Source organism: Pseudorca crassidens, chromosome 6 (genome assembly GCF_039906515.1).
Source record: "Pseudorca crassidens isolate mPseCra1 chromosome 6, mPseCra1.hap1, whole genome shotgun sequence".
In the NCBI taxonomy this organism is placed as follows: domain Eukaryota; kingdom Metazoa; phylum Chordata; class Mammalia; order Artiodactyla; family Delphinidae; genus Pseudorca; species Pseudorca crassidens.
The window spans coordinates 88,658,674-88,685,839 of NC_090301.1; the positions used below are offsets into that span (position 1 = coordinate 88,658,674).

The following is a 27,166-nucleotide window of genomic DNA, read 5'->3' on the forward strand; positions in this document are numbered from 1 at the left end:
CTGAGCCAAGAATTTACTTTAATATTAACTTTGTTCTTCAATGTATGCTTCTAGTCAACAAGTAGGGCTATATCTAATATTTTTAAACCATATCTCTTTTGAATTAAGGAAACTCTACTGGACGGATGGAAACACAATTAATATGGCAAATATGGATGGCAGTAATAGCAAGATTCTCTTTCAGAATCAAAAGGAACCGGTTGGTAAGTTCTGTTTTTTTTTTTATAGTTAATCACTGTAGTTTTTAATATGACAGATCTGTGCTTGTACAATGGATCTTTGACCTAGAGCCTGAAAGAAAATATTATAGATTAGTAATATAAATTAAATCAGAAATTTATCAATCTTATGGAATCCATTTGGTCCATGTAGGGTAGGGAAGAAACATTCTTTTTCTGGAAAAGAAGTTAAGTTTTTTTGATAAGAGAATTTTTACAATATCTTAAGTATGGAAGTTGCTTAAAACTTAATGTAATTAATAGATATAATATCTTATTCTCACTGGTGAATATCTGATACACCATTTGCTGTGGTAGCAATATGATGTACTGAAGCCTCCTCTGATCATCATCATTGTGGCATTATTAATAGTTGCAATGATTTGAGTTTAAGTATTTAATATTTAGTTTTCAGCAATTTTCACTTACTCTGCAGGGTGTTTATTTCGTTTGCCATTCTACCTTTGTTAACCACTGTAACTCATCAGGTAAAATTTCATGGTGCTGAAAGAGAGCTTTGACTCATTCCCATAAGTGATCTTTGAAAATCAAAGTACAAAGATTCTTTTAGAAGATAAAGTTACACTATACTGTTCTTTTCAAATAGATATCTATACATTGTACTATTCTTTTCAAACTGTAATCACTCTTTCCTCATATTCTCTTCTGTTTCTTTGAGAGGCAAGAATTACCATATTGCCTTAATTTATCATCTCAACGTACGTCTTTTTAAAAATCCAATATTGAACCTGAATTTTGATATTATATTAAATGTGCAATGATGGAATATACAAAAGAAAGTCATAATTTTGCTTTGAATTGAATACTGTGTATTTTTAAATCTCGGGGTAAAATCCCTACACCATGAAGCTTTTCAGCAATTTTTTCTTAGTTTTAGAACTGTGGAAGTATACTTTCTTGAAGTATCTCATTTTTAATAGTGATGATTCAATAAAGCGATAATATCAACAAGATTTGCCATAAATAATTCTTTTTATGTGGTCCGTAGAATAAACCTTGTTATGTAAAATGATACTATTAACAACTCTTTTCTCTGGATTGTGTTCTAAGATTTGATACACAATTGAAATTCAAGGTAGTGTTAGACATTAAAGGCAAATTGAAATGCTAATACTTCTGTGTAGAAGATGATAGAACAGAAGAAACAAGGGACTCTACAAGATTAGGACCCATACAAAGGATTTAATTTGGACTAAAGCAATTCAGTTGGTTCTTATCTGGAGTTGTTCAGAATATTTAATACGGAAAAGTGAGTATGACTGAAATAGTATGAGCAAATAAAGTCCTTACATTGTAATGTGGTAGCTATAGGTTACACCAAAATGTTCATTTATACGCTCGTTTTTATAAGGGGAAAAACCTTATCTTCTTTCATACTAAATTTCCATTTTCCTACTCAAAATAAATTAAAGAACAGGTATATATGAAGCTTATATAAAGAAAGTTTGTAAGAAAAAGAATTAGTGTTACTATTTACACTTTGTAGTTGGCCCCTCAGGTGTTATACACCAAGTGATATTTTTAACTGTGTATGGATGATGATTAAACATCCAGTAACAAATATTAAATGCCTACTTCATGTCAGTTATTGTTATATTTGAAAATTACTTTAAAATAAATTCAGAATTATACTGTTAAATTTTAATTTGTGCAAGATAGACTATTTTCCCAGAAATAACCCAGAACCTTATTACAAACCATATCTTAAGTCAGCATTAATGAGTATGGCTTGTGAGTCAGACATTCATTTATTCAATAAACAGATTTTTATTGAGTATCAGATTTTGTATTCGGCCTGTTGATAAAAATTTGACATTGTCCTTTTGCTTTAGGGGCACACGAACCTAAATCATTTTAGATCCCATTAAGTGAATTTATCTCAGTGACCTTGAGCAAATTACTGTTAGCTAGGTGGTACTTGCTTTCCTTATCTGTAAGATCAAGGCAAAATGCCTATTTTGCAAAGTTCTCATGAGGATTAAATGAGGAAAACTTATGAAAAGAACATCTGGCCTTTAATAATAGAACCTATCAGGAGTAGTAGTAGAAATTATATTGGGTCCAATAGACTGAAATTTGAATGATTTGATTGTCTGCAGTATTGAGTACGTATAAATGAATTCAGTTAAGAATAAACATAGAACAGAATCCATAGAAATCTAGCAGAGGAACATATGTAACTAAGTGGGCCTCTGAGATGAGCAAATTTTTATGCACATCTATATTGTCTTAATGCTGATGCTAAGAGGCAAACAAGTTTGAAGTACCGGGTTCTGCTCTCAGATCTTCCCAGCATAGCCCCTTAGGACCAATAGACAACTGGGCCCCCATCTTGTTCTAGAAGTTCTTGATGTGATTTACAAATAAGTGTTGCTTACAAGTTCCTTCCAGTAACTTTCTACTTCAGGTTACTAGTCATGTCAACCAGGTGCTAAGACTGATGGTCTCTGTGATGCTGAATGACAGACTGTGCTGTCCATGTGTAAATGTGTTCCTCTTGCTGTTTCTCCTATATTCCCTGTCTAACCCTGTGGCCATTTGGCTCTATAGGAGAAGAAAATTTTTTCCTCTATCTTTCTAGGTTCTTTTGACTGGGGTAGTGCAGGCATACCTCAGAGATATTGCAGATTTATTTCCAGACCACCGAAATAAAGCAAATATCACGATAAAGCGAGTCACACGAAATTTTTGGTTTCCCAGTACATATAAAAGTTATGTTTACACCATACTGTGGTCTTTTAAGTGTGTGATAACATTATGTCTTAAAAAAAAATGTATGTACCTTAATTAAAAAATACTTTATTGATAAAAAATGCTATCCATCATCTGAGCCTTCAATGAGTCATCGTGGTAATGGCAAAGACCACTGATCACAGATCACCATAATAAATATAATAATAAAAAATTATGAAATATTGTGAGAATTACCAAACCGTGGCACAGAGACATGCAGTAGGCAAATGCTGTTGGAAAAATGGTCCTGTAGACCTGCTCGATGCAGGGTAGACTCAAACCTTCAATTTGCAAAACACACAGTATCCACAGGGTGCAATAAAGTGAAGAGCAATAAAATGAGGTATGCCTGTAATTAAAGTGACAGAAGGCAGATTAACAGGAGAAAAAAAATTAATTATGTAAGTATGGGAGCCCCGTAAGAATGAGACCCAAAGAAGTGACCAAAGCAGGCAGAATTTATACCTTTTAGACAAAGAAACAATTATTTGTGAAGATTTGAAAAGACAAAGGGGTTTGGGCTTGCAGTTCCAAAATAATGAAGTAACAAAGCTTATTTATACTGCTTTCTTGGCCTTGAATTCCCTATCTCTGGTGATAAGGATGCCTTCTATCTTCCTGGTATAGGGAGGATACCTTCACATGAGGGAATTAGTCCCTGCTTTCAGGCAAACAAAAGAGGCTCAGAGTATTTTTCTTTCACCAGCTGTTTCTTAAGTAACTTTAATTCAATATAATCAATATGGGGGAAGGGTTGGGGGGAGGGATAGTTTGGGATTGACATGTACACACTGCTATATTTAAAATGGATAACCAACAAGGACCTACTGTATAGTACAGGGAACTCTGCTCAATATTCTGTAACAACCTAATTGGGAAAAGAATTTGAAAAAGAATAGATATATGTATATGTATAACTGAATCACTTTGTTGTACATCTGAAACTAACACAACATTGTTAATCAACTGTACACCAATATAAAATAAAAAGTTAAAAAATAAATGAACAACTATCAACAAGAAAAAAAAAATCAATATGCCAACATAGCACATTTTGGGGTGGCCTGTCCTGAACCCCATCAGCTCTCATTAGCAACTCAGATATTTCTCATAAAAAGAAAGAACAAACAGAAATCAATTGGTCAATTTATCTACTTATCGGCAAGTTTTGTTTTGTTTGTTTGTTTTTTAGCACATAGTATAAATATAAAACCAAGTTCTTTTGAATGTAACCCTTATTCATTGCAACCCTGTTAATTGCAATTTTTGATCTATCCCAATAGGCTAGAGAGACTCTTATCTGTAAATTAACTATAAAAAATATTATTGGTGATTAACTTTATAGCAGGAAAGTCTTAACTATATTGTCAGTTTAAATTCTTTATTTGTGAGGAATGGCACCAGTAAAGACAATGCTGGTTTCAAGAGTATTGTAGATACTGATTAAAATAGATTAAAACTGTGTTGCATAGTAACTTTTTTTTTAAGTTAGCATTTTCACTGTGTGCTTGAACCACTTTCTTAAAATATATTCAGCAAGTTATATTGTTTACTAATTTACACAAAATACTGAAATATTTCAGATTATTGTGTTTTCTTTTCTAAAAGTTCTTTTTTTGCTTTTTTTTTTTTCCTCTCTTAATGGACAATTTAGAGCTGTGATGTGAATAAGTGGACCAAAAAAATTTTTTTTGGTTTATACACAAATTAAAACTGCCTTTTAGTGTAGTATCAAGGTTAAGTCTCATAAGGAAACATTTGATAGTAGAAGAATTTTTGAAATACTCTCAAGAATTCATGCCACTGTAATCCCACTTTATAAGTTTCTTTTAGAACTATCCCCCTGAGATGATTTGTAAAATGGAATTTTTCAGTGCTATAAGTGAACATATGAATGTGTGAAAAAATAAGTACAAACCTGTTTTTGTTGGTATACAATGACTGTCATACCTATGAAATACTTACATACATAGGGATATTTGTTACTGTGTTATTTACTCATTGAATTTCACTGATATTTTGCACTGCAGGAAGTTATTGTAATTACTTTCTCATGATGAATCTGTCTGAGCCATCTCTGGCTTAAACTCCTGCCCACTGCATTCCCTGAACCATTTCCATGAAGAAAATTAGGTGATTAAGAAAGCAGGAGCTACTGTTCAGTTGATTTTTCTCCTTTTGCATATTGACTGTCAGATTATAAATTATTTTTGGAAAAAATGTATAGAAAAATGCATGGAAAAAATGTACAAGATGTAAGGAGAAAAAACAATATTCTGTCTCGTAAGGCTGGGAAGTGTCAAATGAAAACAATCATTCTCTATAACCCTTTATGAAACCTGTATTCTCACTGTGAAGTTACACCTTTGTGGTTGTATGCACTTAGCCTGGGATATATGATGAGGATGTCACTTTGGCAACAAAAATAACATAATTATAGTGACTACTTGTTATGGATTTAGAATATATTAAGCACTTGCAAAATGCTTTTCATTAATCATCTCATGGTAATCATTTCTGGAAGACTTTCTTACTCTTCCTTTATAGATTCAGAAACCGAGGCTTGTTGAAAGAAATGAGTTGCCTGTGATGAATGGTAGAGTTGGGATTCAAAACCAAGTTTATCTGCTTCCAAAGTCATATTAAATCTTAACCATATGCTATGCCTAGAGAGGCTCATTTCATATAGTAATTACCTGACCTCAAGCAAAGATCAAGGAATAAAACTGGTACTTAGTCAAGCATGGAAGGTGGGAAAGAAAAATCTAGAGCTTATGTACTCCTAAGAAATGTGGGAACAAGTAGGACACTGCAGTCAGCTTTTCTAAGCAGCCAGGGGTATGCAAGAACCAGTCTCACCTCTGTGTCAATTTTGCCTCACAATTAATTATTTCTGAATCTTTAAATGCATGTTTTAAACAGTAATGTCACTGATATACTAGGCCTTCTAGTTTGTGGAATTGTTTTCATATTTGAATTCACTGGATTTCCCTTACTTGTTTTCTGTTAAATCCATATGCATGAAATACTTGAAAGAGAAGTGCATAGTGATCTTATCAAAACACCCAACTTGGCATTTTATGAGTGTGTATCACTGAAGACCAAGTAATTGCAGCCTTCAGGCAGTTTGGGCTGAATAACTTTGTTTCTGTTAAATACAAATCAACATTCCCATTATACATTGTTGAACTAAATATTTTCAATTAAGATTTATTGCTCAGTCTTGGATACATTAAATGCTTAGAGCAGTTTACAAAATGGGATTTTAATTTACTGCTTAAAGCCATTTCAGAGTTTAAAATGTTTATATATTATGAATTTTATCCCTCAAGCTAATATAAAGCATATTGGCTTGTCAATCAGCATTACCCTTCATGGTTTATTCTTAAGAATCTAGTATAACTACATATTTTATTTTCTTGATGTTTTCTGTTCATTTTAAATGTAATCCCAGGGCTTCCCTGGTGGTGCAGTGGTTTAGAATCTGCCTGCCAAGGCAGGGTAAATGGGTTCGAGCCCTGGTCGGGGAAGATCCCATATGCCGCAGAGCGAGTAAGCCCGTGCACCATAACTACTGAGCCTGCGCACCACAAGGAAGAGTAGCCCCCGCTCACCACAACTAGAGAAAGCCCGCACACAGCAACAAAGACCCAACTCAGCCAAAAATAAATAAGTTTTTTAAAAAATAAATAAATTAATGTAATCCCAACCAAAAGTCATTTGTTTACTCAACCTTCAAGTACACCTTCTTGAAACCTACCAAACATTTTTTTTATTGTTTAATCATTCTAACCCTTATATGTGGATTTTTAAATCTATTCATGGATAATATTCATAAACACTGTTTACCATATCAAAAGAACTCAAGGACCTCAATTTTTAAAAATAAGGTTAAAACAAATTTCTGGATATGTTTCCTTGCTTGATGTAATACAGTTATATATATACTTATTACTCAGCACAGTTACATTTATTATGTGTGAAGTTTAATCAACATACAGAGCTATGCACCCCAAAAGAAATGATAATAATAGGTTACCAAAAAGAATGGAGGAATTAACAAACTGATATTAAAATTACACATTCATATACACACAAATAATTTAAATTTGTTACATTTTTTAATCTGATCATTTACTCATTCAAATGTTATGGAGTGTAAAAAAAAAAAGTTATTAAAAAAAAGGTTATGAAGTGCATACTAGGTTCCAGACTCTGAAAGTAAAACCTGGGACACATTATCAAAGTCATAGTCCAGTAAAGGAAAAAAACAGAAATATAAACCATTTGATGAGACCTTTAGTAGAGTTACACAACAACAAAAACCAATATTGTTCATGAGTACTGTATCCAGACACCATAAAGATAATGTAAGTAGACACTATAAAAATAGTACAACTAATTCTTGGTGAGAAAGAAAAATAGAGGAATGAGTTGTAACCAAATTGGTGATATTTTGTAACTTCAACTGGACCTTGAAGGAAACATATGCTTTTGTTTTTAAGGTATGACGGAAGAAGGGGCTTTCCTTATTCTTTTTCGTTTTTTTTTTTTGAAGATGTTGGGGGTAGGAGTTTATTAATTAATTTATTTTTGCTGTGTTGGGTCTTCATTTCTGTGCGAGAGCTTTCTCTAGTTGTGGCAAGTGGGGGCCACTCTTCATCATGGTGCGCGGGCCTCTCACTATCACGGCCTCTCATTGCGGAGCACAGGCTCCAGACGCACAGGCTCAGTAGTTGTGGCTCATGGGCCTAGTTGCTCCGCGGCATGTGGGATCTTCCCAGACCAGGGCTCGAACCCGTGTCCCCTGCATTAGCAGGCAGATTCTCAACCGCTGTGCCACCAGGGAAGCCCTCCTTATTCTTAGTAGAAAAAAAAAACAGGCTTAAAAGGCACAAAATCATGATATATCTAAAAAAACTGAATTATTCTGCCTGTCTGGGGAAAAAAATATCTAATACAAGGGAATATTTAGGATAATATTGACAGGAACTATAATTTTAAAATATTCAAATGACACAATTCAGTGATTTTAAAAATAGTTTGCTCTATTTTACCTATCAAGCTATAAATATAGCTTAGGGAAATTATAAAACTTAAGGCATTAAACCTTTTAAAATGATCTTTTAGAACAAAATACTTCTTAAGAAATAAACGTCACTGACTCTGTTTTTCCTCTAATTTTGCATGTTATTTTCACAAGGCACATAATTTTAAGAGCTTGAACTATAAGATAAATTGTTCCAAGTAAGAGCTTGGGACATTAAGAGCTTGAAATATAAATTGTCCCAAGTAAAATGATTTATGTGAGGGAGAATGGAGGAGATGCTGAAATCCTAACTTGATACAATAAGTAATAAGGAACTAATTAACTTAGGTCTGTAACTGTGTGTCATCAGTGACTTTTTTTGTTTTAATTCATTTATTTATTTATCTTTGGCTATGTTGGGTCTTTGTTGCTGAGCACAGGTTTTCTCTAGTTGCGGCGAGTGGAGGCTATTCTTTTTTGTGGTGCACGGGCTTCTCATTGCAGTGTCTTCTCTTGTTGCAGAGCACAAGCTCTAGGCACGCAGGCTTTGGTAGTTGTGGTGTGTGGGCCCCGTAGTTGTGGCTCACAGGCTGTAGAGTGCAGGCTCAGTAGTTGTGGCGCACAGGCTTAGTTGCTCTGCGGCATGTGGGATCTTCCCGGACCAGGGCTCGAACCCATGTCCCCTGCATTGGCAGGCAGATTCTTAATCACTGCACCACCAGGGAAGCCCCATCAGTGACTTCTTAAAGCGGAGTGAATTGAGAGGATTATTTCAAGGAATCCTTTAGATCAAGTTAAGATGAGGGCGATATAGATACTTGGAGTAGAAGAAAAAAACCAAAAAAGTATTTCCTCTATCCTAGGTTCTCTGGCTAGGGCCCTGGAAATTAGACTGACAACAGACAAATTAAAAAGAGGAAAACAGAGTTTATTAACTCTCATAGCACACATACATGTGAGAGAAACTCATTGAAGAGTAACTCAAAGGAGTGGTTAGAACTTGTGCTTATATAGCATCTTACCAAAGAACAATAAATTTGTAGAGAAATAAAAAGATAAAGGAAAAAGGTTTTAAACTTTCAAGGAAGGGGTGCTATGAGAAGGTAAATATATGAGGAAAACTAAGGAAAGATAAGGGTCATTTCGGTAACTTTTGTTACATAGATTCCTCTCAGTGCTGTCTCTGGGCTGGTAAATCTAGACCTGTCTCTGGTGATTAAGAGGCTAAGCCCGCTTTCAGCAAAAAGGGAGGGCAGAGAGCTTTGATTTTTGGTGTCTGTTGTTTCTTAATTATCTTCAGGACAAAATAATCTTTAAACCAAAGAGGTCTATTTTGGAGTGGCATATTCTGATGCCCTACATTCTCAACTTTTTGTTGAATAATATTTTTGAATTGAAATTTTTATTGAGGTAATCTTAGATTCACGTGCAGTTATAAAAAATAATGCAGAGGGGTTCCGTGTATACTTTATCTAATTTTCCCCAATTGGAATATTATGTAAAACTACAGTAAAATATTACAACTCAGATATTGACCTTAATACAATCCACCAATCTTATTCAGATTATGTACTATTAGTATTCATTTGTGTGTTTGTATATTTAGATCTGTACAATTTTATAACATGTATAGGTTGCTGTATCCAATATCAGAGTCAAAATACTGAATAAACTGAATTGAGTTCTGTGGATAAGTGGATGGGAAAAAAGAAAAGCAAAATAAGATAATGAATAATTCCAATATCACAACAATCCTTCCTGATACCCTTTTATAACCACACCTACCCCCTCCTCCCCCTTTTTTTCCTCCCCACACTATCTTCCATTTCTAAAATTTTGTCATTTTATTTATTTATTTTGCGGTGTACGCGGGCCTCTCACTGTTGTGGCCTCTCCCGTTGCGGAGCACAGGCTCCGGACGCGCAGGCTCAGCGGCCATGGCTCACGGGCCCAGCCGCTCCGCGGCATGCGGGATATTCCCAGACCGGGGCACGAAACCCGTGTCCCCTGCATCGGCAGGCGGACTCTCAACCCCTGCGCCACCAGGGAAGCCCTAAAATTTTGTCATTTTAAAATGTTATATAAGTGGAATCATACAGTATGTAAGCTTTTGGGTTGACTTTTTCCACTTAGCATTTATCCTTGTAGAGTCATCAAAATTGTTTCATGTGTCAATAGTTTGTTATTGTTGTTTTTTTCTTTCCTTTTTAATGCTGAGTAGTATGCCATGGTATGTACATATCATAGTTTACCTAAACATTCTCCTGTTGAAGGAAATGGGATGATTCCAGTTTCTGACTGAAGCCAAATCCGTCCTCTATACACCGACACTGAATTAAATCTCGGAGACAGTGTTTTGGGTGAAGTAGAAAAGAATAGCTTTATTACTTTGCCAGGCAAAGGGGGCCACAGCAGGCTAATGCCCTCAAAACTGTGTGTCTCCACCTTGTGGGGGGTGGGGGGGGGACTCGTGGTGTGAGGAGTCTTATAGTCCTGGGTCAGGGTTGCTGATTAAGATCAGGGGACGGTAAGCGCAGGGCCCGCATTCCTTCAATTCAGACCTTCTCTGGAATGAAGAATGCTTGTCAAGCAGGTAACGTCTTCCATTTGGGGACTTTAGTTCTGAGAAGAGCTCAAAGATAATGTTATGTATATCCCTTGAGGGGGAACCAGGACACTGCCCCTAGACTGTACTATTGTCTCTTGACTGCTCCTCCCTTATCTCCACATCCCCTCCCTTCCCTGATTAGCAGCTGTTTGAACCTGCCCTTTGGAACTCAGGGAAGGGGACACAGAAAGGCTTTTGTACCCAGGAGGCCCATAGGGTCCTGCTCCATTTCATGACTACAACAAATAAAGCTGTTATAAACATTCGTGTACAAGTTTTTGTGTGAACATCCATTTTCATTTCTCTGGGATAAATTCCCAGGAGTGCAATTAGTGGGACCTATGGTAACAATATGCTTAATTTCATAAGAAACTGCCCAGTTCTTTTCCAGAGTGGCTGTACCATTTTACGTTCCAACCAGCAATGTGTCAGTGATATAGTTTTTTCCTACGTCTTTGCCAGCATTTATTTTTGTCACTAGCTTTATTGTAGTCATTTTTGTAAGTGTATAGTGATACTCATTGTCATTTTAGTTTGCATTTTCCTGTGACGTTAAACATCTTTTTCATGTACTTACTTGCCGTATGTATATCTTCTGTGAGATTTCTGTTCATTCATTTTCCCCATTTTCTAATTCTATTTTTTTTAAACTATTGAGTTTTGAGAGTTCTTTTCAAGATCCTAGTCTTTTGATGGATATGTGGATTGCAAATACTTTGTCTCAGGCTGAAGCATATTTCTGATTGGCTTTCATAGAACAGATGTTTCTAATTTTGATGTATCTGTATAATTGAGAAAATACTGTATTAAAAATTAAGTGCACAATCTGAGTAATTCTCATTAAATTATCTCAAAATTATCATTTGTAGGGATTACCAGAGAAATGGTTGTAAATTTTAAAAATAGGATTTTAGCTTGAAAGGGAAATACAAAAACCTATACTACTAATAAATAGGTAAAATGTATTAAGTACATCTATGTACCAGACACTAGGATATGAGGCCCTTTTATAACCTTCTTATTATTACAGCCTCACAATGGTGAAGTGAGTGTGTAGCCACAAAGGCTACCTAGCCTTCTGTCAGATCAACCCAGAGACGCTTAGACAAAGTGATTGGAGGGTGGCCGTTTATATTTGTGTTCACTTTAGAGAGAATCCAGGGACACAAACAGTAATTTGGGCTTCCTCAGGATATTTATTCTTTTTTTTCTTTTAATAGATCTTTATTGGAGTATAATCGCTTCACAATACTGTGTTAGTTTCTGTTGTACAACAAAGTGAATCAGCCATATGCATACATATGTATGCATACATACATAGGGAGCCTCCCTCCCACCCTCCCTATCCCACCTCTCTAGGTCATCTCAAAACACCGAGCTGATCTCCCTGTGCTATGCTGCTGCTTCCCACTAGCTATCTGTTTTACATTTGGTAGTGTGTATATGTTGATGCTACTCTCACTTCGCCCCAGCTTCCCCTTCCCTGACACCATAAAGCATAAACAAGACGAAAAGACAACCCTGAGAATGGGAGAAAATATTTGCAAAGGAAACAACGGACAAAGGATGAATCTGCAAAATATACAAACAGCTCATGGAGTTCAATATCAAAAAAACAAGGAATTCAATTAAAAAATTGGCAAAAGACCTAAATAGACGTATCACCAGAGAAGACATACAGATGTCCAAGAGGCACATGAAAAGATGTTCAACATCACTAATTATTAAAGAAATGCAAATCAAAACTGCCATGAGGTATCACTTCACACCAGTCAGGATATTTATTCTTTAACTTACAAAATCTAAGTATTCTCAGAGGGGATAAAGCATTTCTTGAGACAGCCTAATTGTGAGTAGGCAATTAATCCTATTCTACTTCTCCATGGAATAACAATGCTCCTTTGAAGCTAAAAGTTCAATGTTTCAGAGAAAGTGCTGCCCCAGGAATAATCATGCCTGTTTTGGTGTACTATGAAAAGATCTCCGTTTTGGAATATCCAGAACATTATAATTATTCTACAAGTATAGTAGGGCATACAACTTTACAATATTTTCCCATTTTTTGTGTTTTCAATAGCCAGTTTCTACAACTTTCACAATTCCAGAAGCAGAAGTTGTGTTCCATTGTCTGAAGATAACACTACAAAGAAAATATTTAGAAGATTTCAATGTTATTTATACGCGTCTAGAGGCCTTGAAGTTAATCATCTACATTTAAATATCCATAGTATGTTTTTTTCCCTATCTACATCTTTAGTATTCCTCTGTCTCCAGAGATCTCATCATGACCTACTTTCCAGCAAAATTTAAAAGGCCTCATTGAACCTTTTAAAAATTCAAATTTAAAAGATTATAAAAATATGCAGTGTTTAAAAGAAATTTCTTAAATTTTGTATTCCAAAATGACCTGGAGAGAGTTCTTAAAAATACTGATGCCTGGGACCAACATAAACCAATTAAATTAGAATTTCTGTGATTGGGATCGGTATTTTTAATAGCTTTCCAGATAGTTATAATGCACTGCTAGGGGTGAAAATTTTGAAATTAAATTTGACAAGTGATGGCAAAAATTAGATAATTACTATCCCTAGAAAGCCTCAATTAAAAAAATTTTTTCTATATATTTGCATTTTTGTTTTAATTCCACATTGCATGGTATATTGATTTTATTTTGAGTGATATAAAAAAGAAAAGAAATGAGACACATAGAAATGAACTTTCCAGTCTTAATTGTAACAACACTTAAAACTTAATGGACTTAATTTTTTTAGTGATATATGGAAAATATAGTTAGATTATATTTTTAAAAAATGTGTAGTTGTTTCTTATATCAGTGTATGGAATGTTCCTACTATGAGAGCAGTTATATAATTTTCGCAAGTTACATTGTCTAAATTAAAAAATAAGCTGGTTTAAATCAAATGTTCAAATAAAATAATATATTAAGTGAAATCTTTGGTTTAAAATAACGAATGTTAGAATCAAAGCAGATGGATTACCTCTGCATTTTTATAATAATAGAAAAGATAGGTAAAAAGTAGGTTTTTCTTTTCATAAAGGTTTTTCAGTTTAGATGATGACTTTTCTTCCATTGATATACCTATTATATTATTTAATCTCAATTTTCTCTTTTGATTACCAGATCCAGATGATTTTAAAAATAAATATGTCTGGCAGAAATGACTCTGTATTACTAATGGCATATTCTTCAGACAGACCTTACAGTCCTTTTGAAGATATTTTCATCTTAGTTACCCATTCTGAGGATCTTCTAGTACAGACGTAATTATATTTCTCTGCACAGGTTCCAGGACAGTTTTATGGACATGCTTATATTTGATCTGTTTTCTCATGGCTCTTGACTTAGTATGCTAAAATCATTGAGTAGCTTCAATTACATCAAAACCACTATTAGTTTACTGCTTAATGATTTATCTTTTGAAATTATTCCAATAGATGGATACCAATTCTTCAATGTTATTAAAACCTAAGCATAATAACAAAGTTTAAAAATCTTATGTAAAACATTTATATTAATGAAGTTTAAAAATATGTACTTCTAAACATGCTCATCTATGAATTTAAAATGTACATCATCAGTTTCTTGAATTCATAATAGGATTATTAAAATATTTCAGTTCTCTTGTATACACCTGGAAATAAACACGCTCAAGGGCATTCTGGGGTTAAGCTAATATATCTGACAGGAGAGAAGGTATATGTAGGTGACTAGGTGACATATCACATACATATATAGATTAAAATAGGAACTTTAATTTTTTTTAAACTATTAATCCTAAACTATTTTGTATTAATATTGATATAAAAAATATAAGCCATACCAAGTAGCTCTATTGAATCATTGCCTTTCCTCCCTATTTTCATAATACATGGACATAAGTGGTATAGTAGAAAAATTCTGTCGTGGGGATAATTCAACTTTACTAGGCAGAACTCCTTGAAGACAACTTATAATTTTCATAGTGGAGTTAATTAAATACCCCATGCCTTCATTCAGTGTTTATAAATTTTCTTCTCTGCTCTAGGCATCATGCTCAGCGCTGAAGGTGAAAAGCTCACAATGACAACAGCTTCTTTCCTCTCAGCACGCACAGTCCAGGGACAAAGATGTTCAGTAGTAAAAACTGGGGAGATCTGCCCCAAACTCTGCAACTTCTCTGCTCTGTATAACTGATTTACAAAACCTAAGTTCGGGTCTAGAAACTGCAGTTTTAGGTAGATGAGAAAATTCTGATATTGTCGGTTAATCTGGAGTTGAACGTATTCAATATGTACCCTCTCCTTACAAAAAGGAGTTGAAGAAACTTAAACAAACACATTCCCTAAGATGGAACAGATAAGAATATTGATTTTAAAAATCAAGGTGAAGGAAAATAATCGATTATCCTGTTGAAGCCAGAAGTGAAGTTTATGGTATAAATGCAATTCCTTTACAATTGCCAGAGATGGGTCACAAATCTGACTCTTCAGTTTCTTTGCAGTCAAAGCAAAGAGAGAAATATGATCAGTTACAATTTTATATTTTCCACATAAAGCTTTTTCTGGCACCGAGTCCTGAAAGAGATTTCTCCCATGGGTCCTTATATAAAGAGGTCACACTGTGATATATTATTTCAGACACTATATCCTGGCAAGTATAACAGTGGGTTTCCTATGGCTACTTCTTATACCATCTTTCATTTAAACCAAGGGCACAATGCCAAAGTTCAATTCAGCGAGAGATTCCAAGAGGGAGAAAAACTTAGCAAGCTAAAAATGCAGATAACTCTCTGATGGTTCAGCTTGACTGAGAGGTAAAGTTTGGAATACACAAGGAGATAGGTAACTTTTCTTAAAGGGAATTTTTCATAAATGTATTCATTAATTTGATACTTGCTGAAAATTTGGCAGTAGAAAGTTTGGGGTTATATTTTGTACCGTAAATCTATAGTAAAGATATGCTTCATTGCTGTTTAAAGATGGAATTACGTGCTTTAGATGGTCAACTAAGTAGAAGGTAAAATAAACCACTTCTGAAAATTAAGCTGTCTAAACCAGAATTTATTAATACCAGAAAAGATAGATGGAGATGGCTTAGGAAGTACCTGTAGAATAAGCAAACTCTCTCTCATAAAAAAATGGAATGATGGGGCTTCCCTAGTGGCGCAGTGGTTGAGAGTCTGCTTGCCGATGCAGGGGACACGGGTTCGTGCCCCTGGTCCGGGAAGATCCCACATGCCGCGGAGCGGCTGTGCCCGTGAGCCATGGCCGCTGAGCCTGTGCGTCCGGAGCCTGTGCTCCACAACGGGAGAGACCACAGCAGTGAGAGGCCCGCGTGCCGCAAAAAAAAAAAAAAAAAAATGATGAATGATTTTCACCATGAAAGTATTATATCATAGAATATGGCTGTGATAGTTTTTATTTGATTATTTTTTTCATAGTAATTAAAGCCAATTACCCACAGTGGTTATCAAAAAAAAAAAAATCTGAAAATTTTATCCCTGCAATGTCTAATTTTATGCCTTGTGATTTTTCTGGTGAATCTCCCAGACTTTTGTTAAGAAAACATACCAATAAGTCAGTAAATAGCTGGTATATTGTATAGGCTTGTTTTATTATTGCTACTTGCTGAAAACTGGTCCACTCTGTGGATTGGGACTAACTGTAGTTGAGAATATTTTGGATATGGTATCACTTTCTCAATGTACTTGAACTCGTACGATTCTCTCCAATTGTCTTCCTTCTTTCTTTCTTCCTTCTTGTCTTCCTTTCTTCTTTCTTTCCTTTTCTTCATCTTGGTTTTTTTTTTTTAAATAGGGAAAGGACTTTTTTGTAGTTTGTTCACTACATTTTGTGAGGGAGATCCCAGAAACACTTTATTTATTGTATGCCTGAGGATGTGCCCACATGTGCTTTTTCGTTAAGTAGTTGTGGGTCACAGAAGACCAACATGGAGCCACAGTGTTACTGTTACAACGTAGATCATAAGCCTACTGAGAATGCCTGTAATTAATTAGATGTGTACCCTTGGCAATCAAAATTTACGTGTCCTGATACCTCTGAAAACCATGAACACCCCTATAATGTATGTAATTGTTCATAAACTACAAAAAGCTAACTTACAGTGACACACTGTGCCATGTAGGGACAATGGTCTTAAGCGATTGGCTTGGTTCACTTGCTGTATGGTTTGTTTCTCAATGGCGTCTCCTATATGAGCCCAATTCACTGCCATGCTTCAGTGAAATTACTAATTGTTGAAATTCTCCTACCTTTGGATTTACTTGAAAACTACTGAAAACACCAATTTAAATCTATAACTTTCTAAAGTAACTTTTACTAAAAGTAAAGGAGAAATTATAAATATCATTAATAAGTATCCCAAATGAGTTTTACACATTAAAACTTTGTGAGGCAAAGCAGCGTAATGAAGAGGGCAGACACTCAGTTTAGAAACAGAAACTTTCTTAAAATTTCCGGAATGTCCACTTACTAGCTATGGCCTCAAATAGATTTCTTAACTATTCTAGGTATTATTTTCCTTATCTGTAAAATGGAACAGTCATTCCTCTTAATGTCATAAAATTGTTATGATAAGAGAGCTAACCACTGTGTCTCTAAAAGTATATTATTTGACGGATAGTTAAAACAGTGTGTGTATATCTCCCTGTTAGCCAGATCTTATTTTTAAAGACAAAAATCTGAGCCTGAAACTGATTTTTTTCCCCCAAACCCCAGTGCTAGGTGAATATTATAATTTAAGTGGCTACCGTTATGTTTAAATTGTATAATTTAATTACAGGACTATCAATAGACTATGTGGAAAACAAACTTTATTGGATCAGTTCGGGAAATGGAACCATAAACAGATGCAACCTGGATGGTGGTAATTTAGAAGTAATAGAGTCAATGAAAGAAGAATTGACAAAAGCTACAGCCCTAACCATCATGGGTAAGTACAATGATACTATAGCTAGGATGCTTGTATTGATTGGGGTTGATTAATTGTGACCTGTTAAAGCTTAGAAAAGACTGCTCCATTAACACCAGAAGCACCTTCAAATTGCACATCTCTAAGGGAGTTTTTCTTTTCTTTTTCTTTTTTTAACCTTAGCAAACAAACTTAAAAGATTATCCAGATCAGTGACTTAGTGCTATTAGCAATAATAACTTCACTGTTATTGATTCTTGGGGTATTACTATTCTTGGTATTATTTTACGATCATTTTCTGTGTTCTACTATAGTGTTCTAAAGTGCAAGGACCTTGTGTATTTGTCACAATAAGGTAAAATCTTATCTCTGCTTATAAGGGATAGATTGATCTACACAGACAGTTGAAGAAACAAGGCCACAGTGTCATTGACCAATGACTTAAATTATTCTTCCACAAAAATTCTTTATATGTACACACAAACACACACACACACACACACACACACACACACACACAGAGATTATACCTGACTAGTGGTTATTTTAGAATAGGATTTATTTACAATTGTCTCATAAGTCAATAAGAAAATAAGGTTATTTTGTATTACCCAGCTTTACCAAATTAACAAGAAAATTTTGTTGTATGTGTATTTTTACATTTTTTAAATCACCTGAGTAAAAACAGCAGAGCTTAAATTCTGAAAGTGGTTTGGTAAACTGCAACAATCCCCAGTCAACACCCACACTACGTTTTCAAAAATTGAATTCCAGCATACTTCGTGAAATCAACCCAAACTAGCGAATAATATAGCCAAAGAACCCAGTAAGTTAGAGGAAGCGTGATAAAAATATGTCATAACATTTCAAGAGATGTCATTGACTTTTAGTGAATATATACACACATATATATATCACAAACTTTATATACTGTAAAAATCACTGCCTCATAGAAAAATGTAGGCTTTATAAAAATTTATTTCTGCTAACATGATTGCTACCGACCCTGCTATGAGTAGGAAATGAGTACTAAACTTACAGAACTCAATGCTATGAACAAAATCTCAAAAACTGGAGTAGTCCATTTTAGCAAAAAAATAAAGTAAGTTAGTTTTGTTTCCTAATAAAATAGAAGAGACAAAGCATGGATGAAATCATTAAGCATATATTGGATCAGAGCTGTGAATCTTATTTGACATCAGTGCCGTATGGGAACCGATCTTGAGTAAATTAAAATTCTTTTAACAAGTGAATGGTTATGTATCTGTACTTCTCCCTGCCACCATAATTTGATTAACACTGAAAGATAAAAAATAAAGAAATCTATTAATACCTCTACTGTCAATACATTAACTGGACATATCAAAATATATCTGCAGTTTGAAGGCTTAAAGTGTAAAGGGCATCACCAAAGAGAAGCAGGAGAGCAACTTCTACTTTCTGAAGTTCCCTAGCTGGTCTCTGAATTTGTCCTTCTGTTCAGATTCCCCCTTCTTTCAGAACCTCTCTACTCTTTCTCTTTGGGAATGGTATAAAATGTGATGAGGACCTGCTTCCTGCTGAGGCTGAATAGTATAGTCATATAAAAAAGACAATAAAAAAAGGAGAACCTTACCACTATCCAGGGGATTACTGATGATTACAGCTATAAATGTTTAAGAAGAAATTTGCCTACAGTGATACTGAAATTGCACATCCAGGAACAAAGAAATAATTGTAATATGAGATGACCAGTTATATACCAGCTTCTCAGACTACCTAGGTGATGGATGATAAGTAACTGAAAGTTTGTGTTTCACTAAAATTTAGGAGTGGTTTTCCTAAAATTGAGTTAATAATCTCTTTGGATGCATTTCATAATTTTTTAAACTTAAAATATTATAATTTGTAACTCTCTGGGGGCTCCCAGTTTTACTTGGAATAGTATATACAGAATAAACTGAAAGGAGCTTTGAAATATTAAAATTAGGTAAAGCAATAGGTATTTGGTAATACCTAGATTAAAATAAAGCAATTATTTGATGATTCAACCAAGTCCAAGACCCAAAGACCAAGATTGCTATATCTAAGTTTCACAAACCTTATGATACTTCTTTCAAGAGGTAGAGTTTAACTTCCCTCCCTTTGAGTGCAGGCTGGACTTAGTGACTCACTTCTAATGAATAAAATAAGGCAAATGTGATGGCGTTTGACTTTGGAGATGAGGTCATAAAAGGCATGAGCCTTCCTCCTTGCCCTGTCTCTCTTGGGTCCCTCACTCCGGGCAAAGCCAGGTGACAAGTTATGAGGTCCCACAAGCAGCCCAGTGGAGAAGTCCACACAACAAGGAACTGAGACCTCTAGTCGATAGCCGTATGAGTGAGCCATCTTGAAAGCAGAGCCTCCAGCCCAGTCAAGATTTCAGTTGACTCAGCCAAAGCCAGTGCATTACAGCAACCTCAAGAGAGACTCCAAACCGGCACCACCCACATAGTGGCTCCCAGATTCCTGATCCATAGAAACTATGTGAGACAATGAATGTTCATTGTTTTAAGATACTGAATTTTGGGGTTAATTTGTTATATAGCAATAGATAACTAATTCATGTAATTCCATGTATAGAACTCATTCATTTACGAATAGATTCACAAATTCAAATACTTATTTAATAGAGTGAGGCAAGTTATAAATAGTAAAGTGTGTCAGGTGTGATAAAATCCAATGGCTCAACATGATAGTAAGTAGTAACTGAGTCTAGACTTCAGTATCTAGACTTACTTGAGGGTGGCAGAAAGTATGATAAAACCGGAGAGAGCTAATGGTCCACTTGAGGTAGAACACCTCTCACCTCCACTTATATTTTACCATAAGGAACATTAACAGGTTGTGCCAGACATTTCATTTTTCATGAGAAGCAAGAAATCTAGATTTGTTGTTGTTGTTGTTGTTTAAATCTCGAAATTTAAAAATGTTACCAAATTATCACATTACAAAAAGTACCATGCAGGCCAACATAGTGCACATATAGGCTAACTGTGAAGGCTAACACTCTACAAACCAAGAAAACTAACGAATAACAAAAACACCACCACGACAATCATCTGTGTGCTTGATTCATCCCAGTGGCACCACCTAGTCACCACCTCTGGTTCAGTCATCTTTTATGTTGGTGATGTTGAATTGTAGAGTGAAAAGGATGGAGCTAAGGCAGCTAATGCCCAGTTGTACCATTGGAGGGGACTTGGTAGAAAAAAATAATAATAATCTGGGAGAGCTGGCATAACCTACAGAGGTGAGCAGGACATATGATTTCTCACCAAGCTTTTGTGGTCTTGTTTGACCAGACCTTGTATTCTGCCTGAGGTATATACAAATGAAGAGCATACGAATGTGAGGTCAACTTCTTATTTGAGTTCAACTGTTGACAAGGAAATGTAACTTCTAAATGTAGAGCTTGCACCTTAACAGCAATGGATACTTAATTCCATTCATTCTTTCAACGTATATTCACTAGTGCCTACCATATTGCCAGGCATTGCTATATATGGTGGTGAGAATCCTAACTTCATCAAATTTGCAGAAAAGCAAGGAAGACAGACACTAAGGAGGATGGAAAATGCACAGAATTATAGGTAACTGTTAAGGAACAAAAAAAGAGAAAAAAAGGACAAAGCAGGGAAAAGAGATAAAAAAGTATATAAAAAGATATAAAAAGGTAAAAAAGTATATAAAATTTTAGGTTTTAGGTTGAATGGCCCAGAAGAGTGAAAGAATGTGAACCAACAAAAACTGTTTTAGTTGTTCATTTGGTTTTCAGTTGTGTTATTAAATGCTTTGTTTTAAAAAATATTTTTAAAGTAATTTAATTATATCAAAATAAACCTTCACAGGTGATTCTGATAATTTACCAGGTTAGACATCTTTTAAGTTGACCATGGTTCAAATACAGTGTTGTCTGTGATTCACCTTTTCTCCAGTGAGTCACTTGGTCAGAAGTGATTTACACATCGTGTACAATGGCTGTTTGATGAGGACTCTTAACACCGTTTACTCTGGACTGAATGTTTGCGTTTCCCCAGATTCATATGTTGGAGCCCTAATGTGATGGTATTAGGAGGCGGGGCCTTTGGGAGGTAATTAGGTCATGACATTCAAGCTTCCATAATGGGATTAGTGTCCTTCTAAGAAGAGACCAGAGAGCTTGCCTCTCTGGGCTGTGAGATTACAGCAAGTAAGTGCTGACATCCTGATCTTGGACTCCAGTCTCCAGAACTGTGAGAAATAAATTCCTGTTGTTTAAGTCACTTAGTCTATGGTATTTCTGTTAGAGCAACCCAAACTAACTAAAATACCATTCCAGTTAGCTGATATAAGCTGACTAGCCTATAAACTTTGAACATCAAATTCTTCCCCATTTTAAAGAATGACCTTGTCAATTTTCTTTTCTCAAATGTCAGAGCTAACAAATAAAATAGTTGCTGCTTTCAAACACAATAGCTGGTAGCTCTAAAATTATATCTACTATTTATTTTTCTTAGATAATTTTTCTCAGTATTTAGCAGTTCTTTTTAAATCATTTTCTTTTATAAATATATTTCAGTTTCATGATATAATAAGGTTACTCTAAAACATTTTCTTACATGATGTCCAAGAGGTTTGTGTTATAAAATAGTGTATAGTCAACTATGTTATAGTTAACTATTGATTACCTAGTTTTCAGATACAGAACTTTTTTGTTTGTTTCTCTTCACCTTTTCCTCATAACATTTGGCATTTTCCTCGTCATTAATGTCTGCAGGAGACAGTGAGGTAATCGCAAATTAAGAAAGTTGCTCTTCACTGCCTTTAAGAGGAGAAGGAGGTTAAAACTATTGACTAAAATTAGTGTTTGTGGGTTATTTATGGATTATATTTAACATACTGTTCCTTTTCACTGTCAGCATATGCAGTTTGAGAGCAGACTGCATATATTGTATCCACATTGAAGAGAAAGTTAGAAAAATGAAAGAAAATACACAAATAAAGCAAATGTACTGGCAGAAATAGGCTGAATAATTTTTAGAGAAAATTAAGATGGAATTTGGGAAATAGCAGGATGGTAACTTAGCTATATTTTGTACTTTTAGGGTGAGGAAAGGAAGACCTGGGGCAAACGGACCACAGATTTAAAATAAAAACGAGGATATAGATTATTCAATTATAGAATATAAATTATTCAAGCAAACTTGAAGAAATATGCATATCTGTATGGCAATTGTGGATTTAGTGGTCAGCATCTTATTCAATCATAGGTGACCTTCATACAGTCCATTAAAACATGTCATGTAGTAATTTGTCAAGTTTTACTAGGGCAAGAGTCTGAGTCCTGGGCACTACAAGGGGTATGGGTTTGAATTTAAACCTCCACCCCACGTTCACACCTCATGAGCTTTTTTTTCATTAGCTCATATATTACTCCATTGTATATACAGTATTCCCATTGAGATTCAAGTATACATCTACTCTTTTTGTTTCATTTTGTGGTAAATATGATCTTTGGAAATTGTTCTTACCATAGTACTTGTAAATGGGAATTCTGAAGTTAACATGGCAGGTTCTTCTTGAATGTCAAGGGGTATATATATTAGTAGCTTTCTTTATGTGATTAAATCATAGACTTTTATAATTAAATGTAACCTTAGAGATCTTTAAAGTTATTTTGTCAGTTGAGGAAGTATACTTCAGATTCCTGTTCCTACTATTCACTAACCAGCTGTGGCTATGGGACAACTACTGAACTCTATGCCTTAATTTTCTACTCTGCAAAAACATGAGCTTTGACCTTATGAGCTACAAAGTTTTAAAAACTTGTATGATTTTGTCACTAATGGGTTGATCCAGAGTGCAGGAAATTGTTTAAAATAAACTATTATCTAAGTTGAAGTAATACAGGAGAAGCAATAAAGACTGGCTAAAAGTAAAATTTATGTGTGAAGTTATGTTAATCAGAGTTCATAATAATCTGTTTTAGAAGTTGGGCAAAGTTATTGTTTTGACTTTTAGTTGAGACTTTGGTGGATGTTTACAACATACGATTGCTTAAATTAATTGTTTTAGAATGGGTTTGTACTTTTTATAAATATCTAAGTAACTACAACACTCATCTGATCTTAGAATCACTTGCAAAAATTGGCAAACTTCTCTTTAAAATAAAAGGAGCTTTGAATCACAGGTAAAGGCAAAAACAAACAAAAAAAAACCCTACACATTTTCTATGAATACCTAAGCCCTCTCAGTTGACTTTTTCTGTGTTATCAATCACAGTTTAAATATATTATACTATTGATCTGTTTCAAGTAGCAATTTGCCAGAATAGGCTTAAAATGTAAATATTAGAAGGATATTGAACTTTGGCTACAGTTAGGATCGATCAAGGAGGAGAAAAAGGCATATTCTATGAGCATTTTCAGTCTCTTATCAGAAACAAACTCAGCCCTGTAATGAGTAAAAAGTTGTCTTCTCTTGATTTGGTTATGAACACTTATTTTAAGTCAGTATTAACAAAATAATCATTGCCCTTTAGGGAGCCCTTGAAAGGCTTTACCAAATGTACCCCTTAAGGACATTTGTTCATACTTTTCATAGATTCACTTCACAAAATTGAAGTCATCATGATAGATGCTGTGAACATTCTCAGCACATGGATAGTTTGCCATGGAAAACCAAGGCTGTCAGATTAAAATGCTTCCAGAACTGTCTGAATATCAGAGAAGGTCATTTTTATTTGCTTGAGAATGAATACAGTGTTAATATTGTTGGGGATTAAATGTTTTGAGTGTTCCCACTGGAGTTTCTACAGCAAAGCACAATCATCTGATCCCTTTGCCGACCGAAAAAAAAACTCTAAGCTTAATGGCAAAAAAATTAGTCTTTACCTACACTAACACTTAAGCTCGCTCCACTAATTTCTGAATGATATACTTTATCATTTGTATCTGTATTCTTTCAGCAAATTATTTGGTGTAATGACATTTAGAATTTATTAAAACGTATCTAGCACTTAATTTACATACTTGTATATTTCCTCAAATAATATACTTTATAAATAATAATAGAAATATGAAAAGTGTGTATACAATAAACAACCCAGTAAAACTGGCATGCAGAAATCATCAAAAACCTTTTTTTCCTACTTTACTTCCTAAGATAAATTACTATGGCAAGTTGTCATGACATCTATGAAACATTATAAATGATAGCAAGTGACAGGCTGTAAGTCTGGTGCATTTAGTCTTGCTAAGATCCTTAGACTGAGCACTTGTGGATTCACACTGAAATCTGGCCTGAAAGGATTCTATATGTTATATTCTTATTAAAAGGTGACGAGTCTGATAACTTGAAAGTTCTTGACTTCAATAGCCCACCTTAAGAAGTTATTTCCTCTGTTTTGTACAAGGCAGGTCCACTTTACATGTTGTCACGTGCAGGTTTTTTGTTTTGTTTTGTTTTTAATCATAGCTTAATGAATATTTTTCTCCCTCTGAATGTGCAAAGAAGCTGAAACTTAGTTGCAAAGGAGTTCTTACTTCTTATGAGACTCTTCCCTCCCTTCCTTCCTTTTCTTTCTTTTAATCTTCCCTCCCTTTGGCTGTTCCTTGGATTGCATGTTTTCTTTTTATATCTGATAGCTTTGCCCCTTTATTTGTTTTGGTGTTTATTTGTTTTCCTTTCACAGTCTAGTTAGATACTAACATTTTATTTGGGCTACTAAAACAACTTCTTCCCACTTTTCGTATCTCCGATCCCCAAACTATTAAGACCTGCAAGGTTCAGACCTCCTGTGGCACCCGCCTACCCCCTCCTTAGCCATAATATTTCAGAGGCTGGAATAAGCACTCACAACTTACTCTGAAATGCTCATTTTTTTTCTCTCCTTTTCATTCACCAGAAGTTGTTTGTCACAATATTATCAGTTTTACCTTATAGATAAATGAAACTTAAGGTCAATAAGTTTTGTTAAAACCCAAAGCATTATTTGTCCCACCTTATAGATAAAGAAATAGGGTCAGTAAGATTTGTGAAAACCCTGTCCTCTGAGACTCAAGCTCAGAGATCCTGATTCAAGTTATGTGTGGTTTCCATTACCAGCAAGAGCCTTCCCTATCATAACTATACTTTTCATTTGATCCTCTTCTACCCCTGAGCTGCAATACATCCAGGCAAGCTGTTCCCCTGTATCTGATCATGTCCTACTTATTTCCATTTGTCTTGCTATTCCTTGTTCTTTGACTGCCTTCCATATTTATCAGCCACCCTAATGGGTGAAGTATCACCTTTCAAGGCCTACTTCAACTATACCTCAGTGATTTGAAACGTTTCCCTTCTCTGAACCCCTTTGTATTTTTCTAATGTAGTGGGATATTCTTTGTCTTTTCTAATGAGTGAAAATGTCTCACTTTTCCGTAACTTGGGACTGCATTTTATTCATATATGCATCATTCATGATACACAGCAAGATGCTTTGCACTGAGTACATTTTATTATGTAACAGTAGAATGTATGAATAAATAAAACAATGACCATCTACACACCAAACCCCTACCACAGCAATCAAAATATATTTTCAGTCAAAGCAGGCAAATGCTTATGTAGAATGATCACAACCATAAATATACTGTACAATTTAAATATCTATAGAAATAAATATTAAAGGAAAATACTCTGAAATATAAGGATTTGAATTGTATAGGGAAGAAAATGAACATGATTAAGTGTATACAACAATCATTTCCAACATGTATTCTACATACATGTGTATGTAGAAATGCAAGAAAAGAAGAGCCGTATTGAATAATGTTTGTTCTCAAAGGAACTAAACAGCTTCATGGAAGAAGATTAAGAAGAAGAAGGAAAAAAAATAAAAGAATACCCTAAAACACACACAAGTGAAAGAGTTCCAAAACAAAACAAAAACTTTGATGTTTGGAATGTTTTAGTCTCTTAAAGGTAGTCTATCACAGTTGGGCCTAACAGCATTATTCTCTTTAATGATAATAATTGATAGTCTAAATAAATAAAGCATTCTAGTATTTAATTTACAAATCTTAACTCATGTAATTCTCACAGTCCCCTGAGAGAGGTACTATTAACACTGCTTACTCCAGAGCTCCCAGCCAAGGTTCAGCCAGCCTAAATTAATTGCTCAGAGTTACCTGGTTAATAAATAGTGTAGCAAGCTTTCAAGTCCATTATTCTTAGTTTTTAAAGCTTGAGTTTCTTCCAGGAATGTGTCTTGTAGCTATAGTTAACACTGAGATATATGTGCACTGAGATGTGTACAAGAATATATGTGTTACTTGTAATTAGAAAAGGCTGGGGAAAAAACCTACATGTGTATTATAAAGGACTAGCCAAATGAATCATGAAATGTTCATGTAGAGTGAAATATTATGCAGCTATTAAAAATTAGGTAAATCTATATATTGACTTGAACCATTCTCTAGAATATATTTTTAATTGAAAATAGGTTCAAAAAGCGTATATAGAATGTTCCAATTTTTATCATATGTATGCATTTCTTTAAAAAAATATATTTTTTAATAATGTTCTTTTATCCATTATGCTGCACTGTTTATCTCAATAACTATTGTTTAGAGAGTGTCTACTCT

The 27,166-nt window shown here is 34.6% G+C and overlaps 1 protein-coding gene across 1 annotated transcript in view; it reads left to right on the top strand.

Moving 5' to 3' along the window:
* The window catches only part of LRP1B (LDL receptor related protein 1B), a 1,616,178-nt gene that overhangs the window by 1,032,995 nt on the left and 556,017 nt on the right, over window positions 1-27,166 (top strand). Inside the window, exons 32-33 of the mRNA XM_067742376.1 lie at window positions 109-203; window positions 17,412-17,561. Of these exons, the coding sequence (XP_067598477.1) occupies window positions 109-203; window positions 17,412-17,561 (245 nt within the window). The remainder of the gene's footprint in view (window positions 1-108; window positions 204-17,411; window positions 17,562-27,166) is intronic.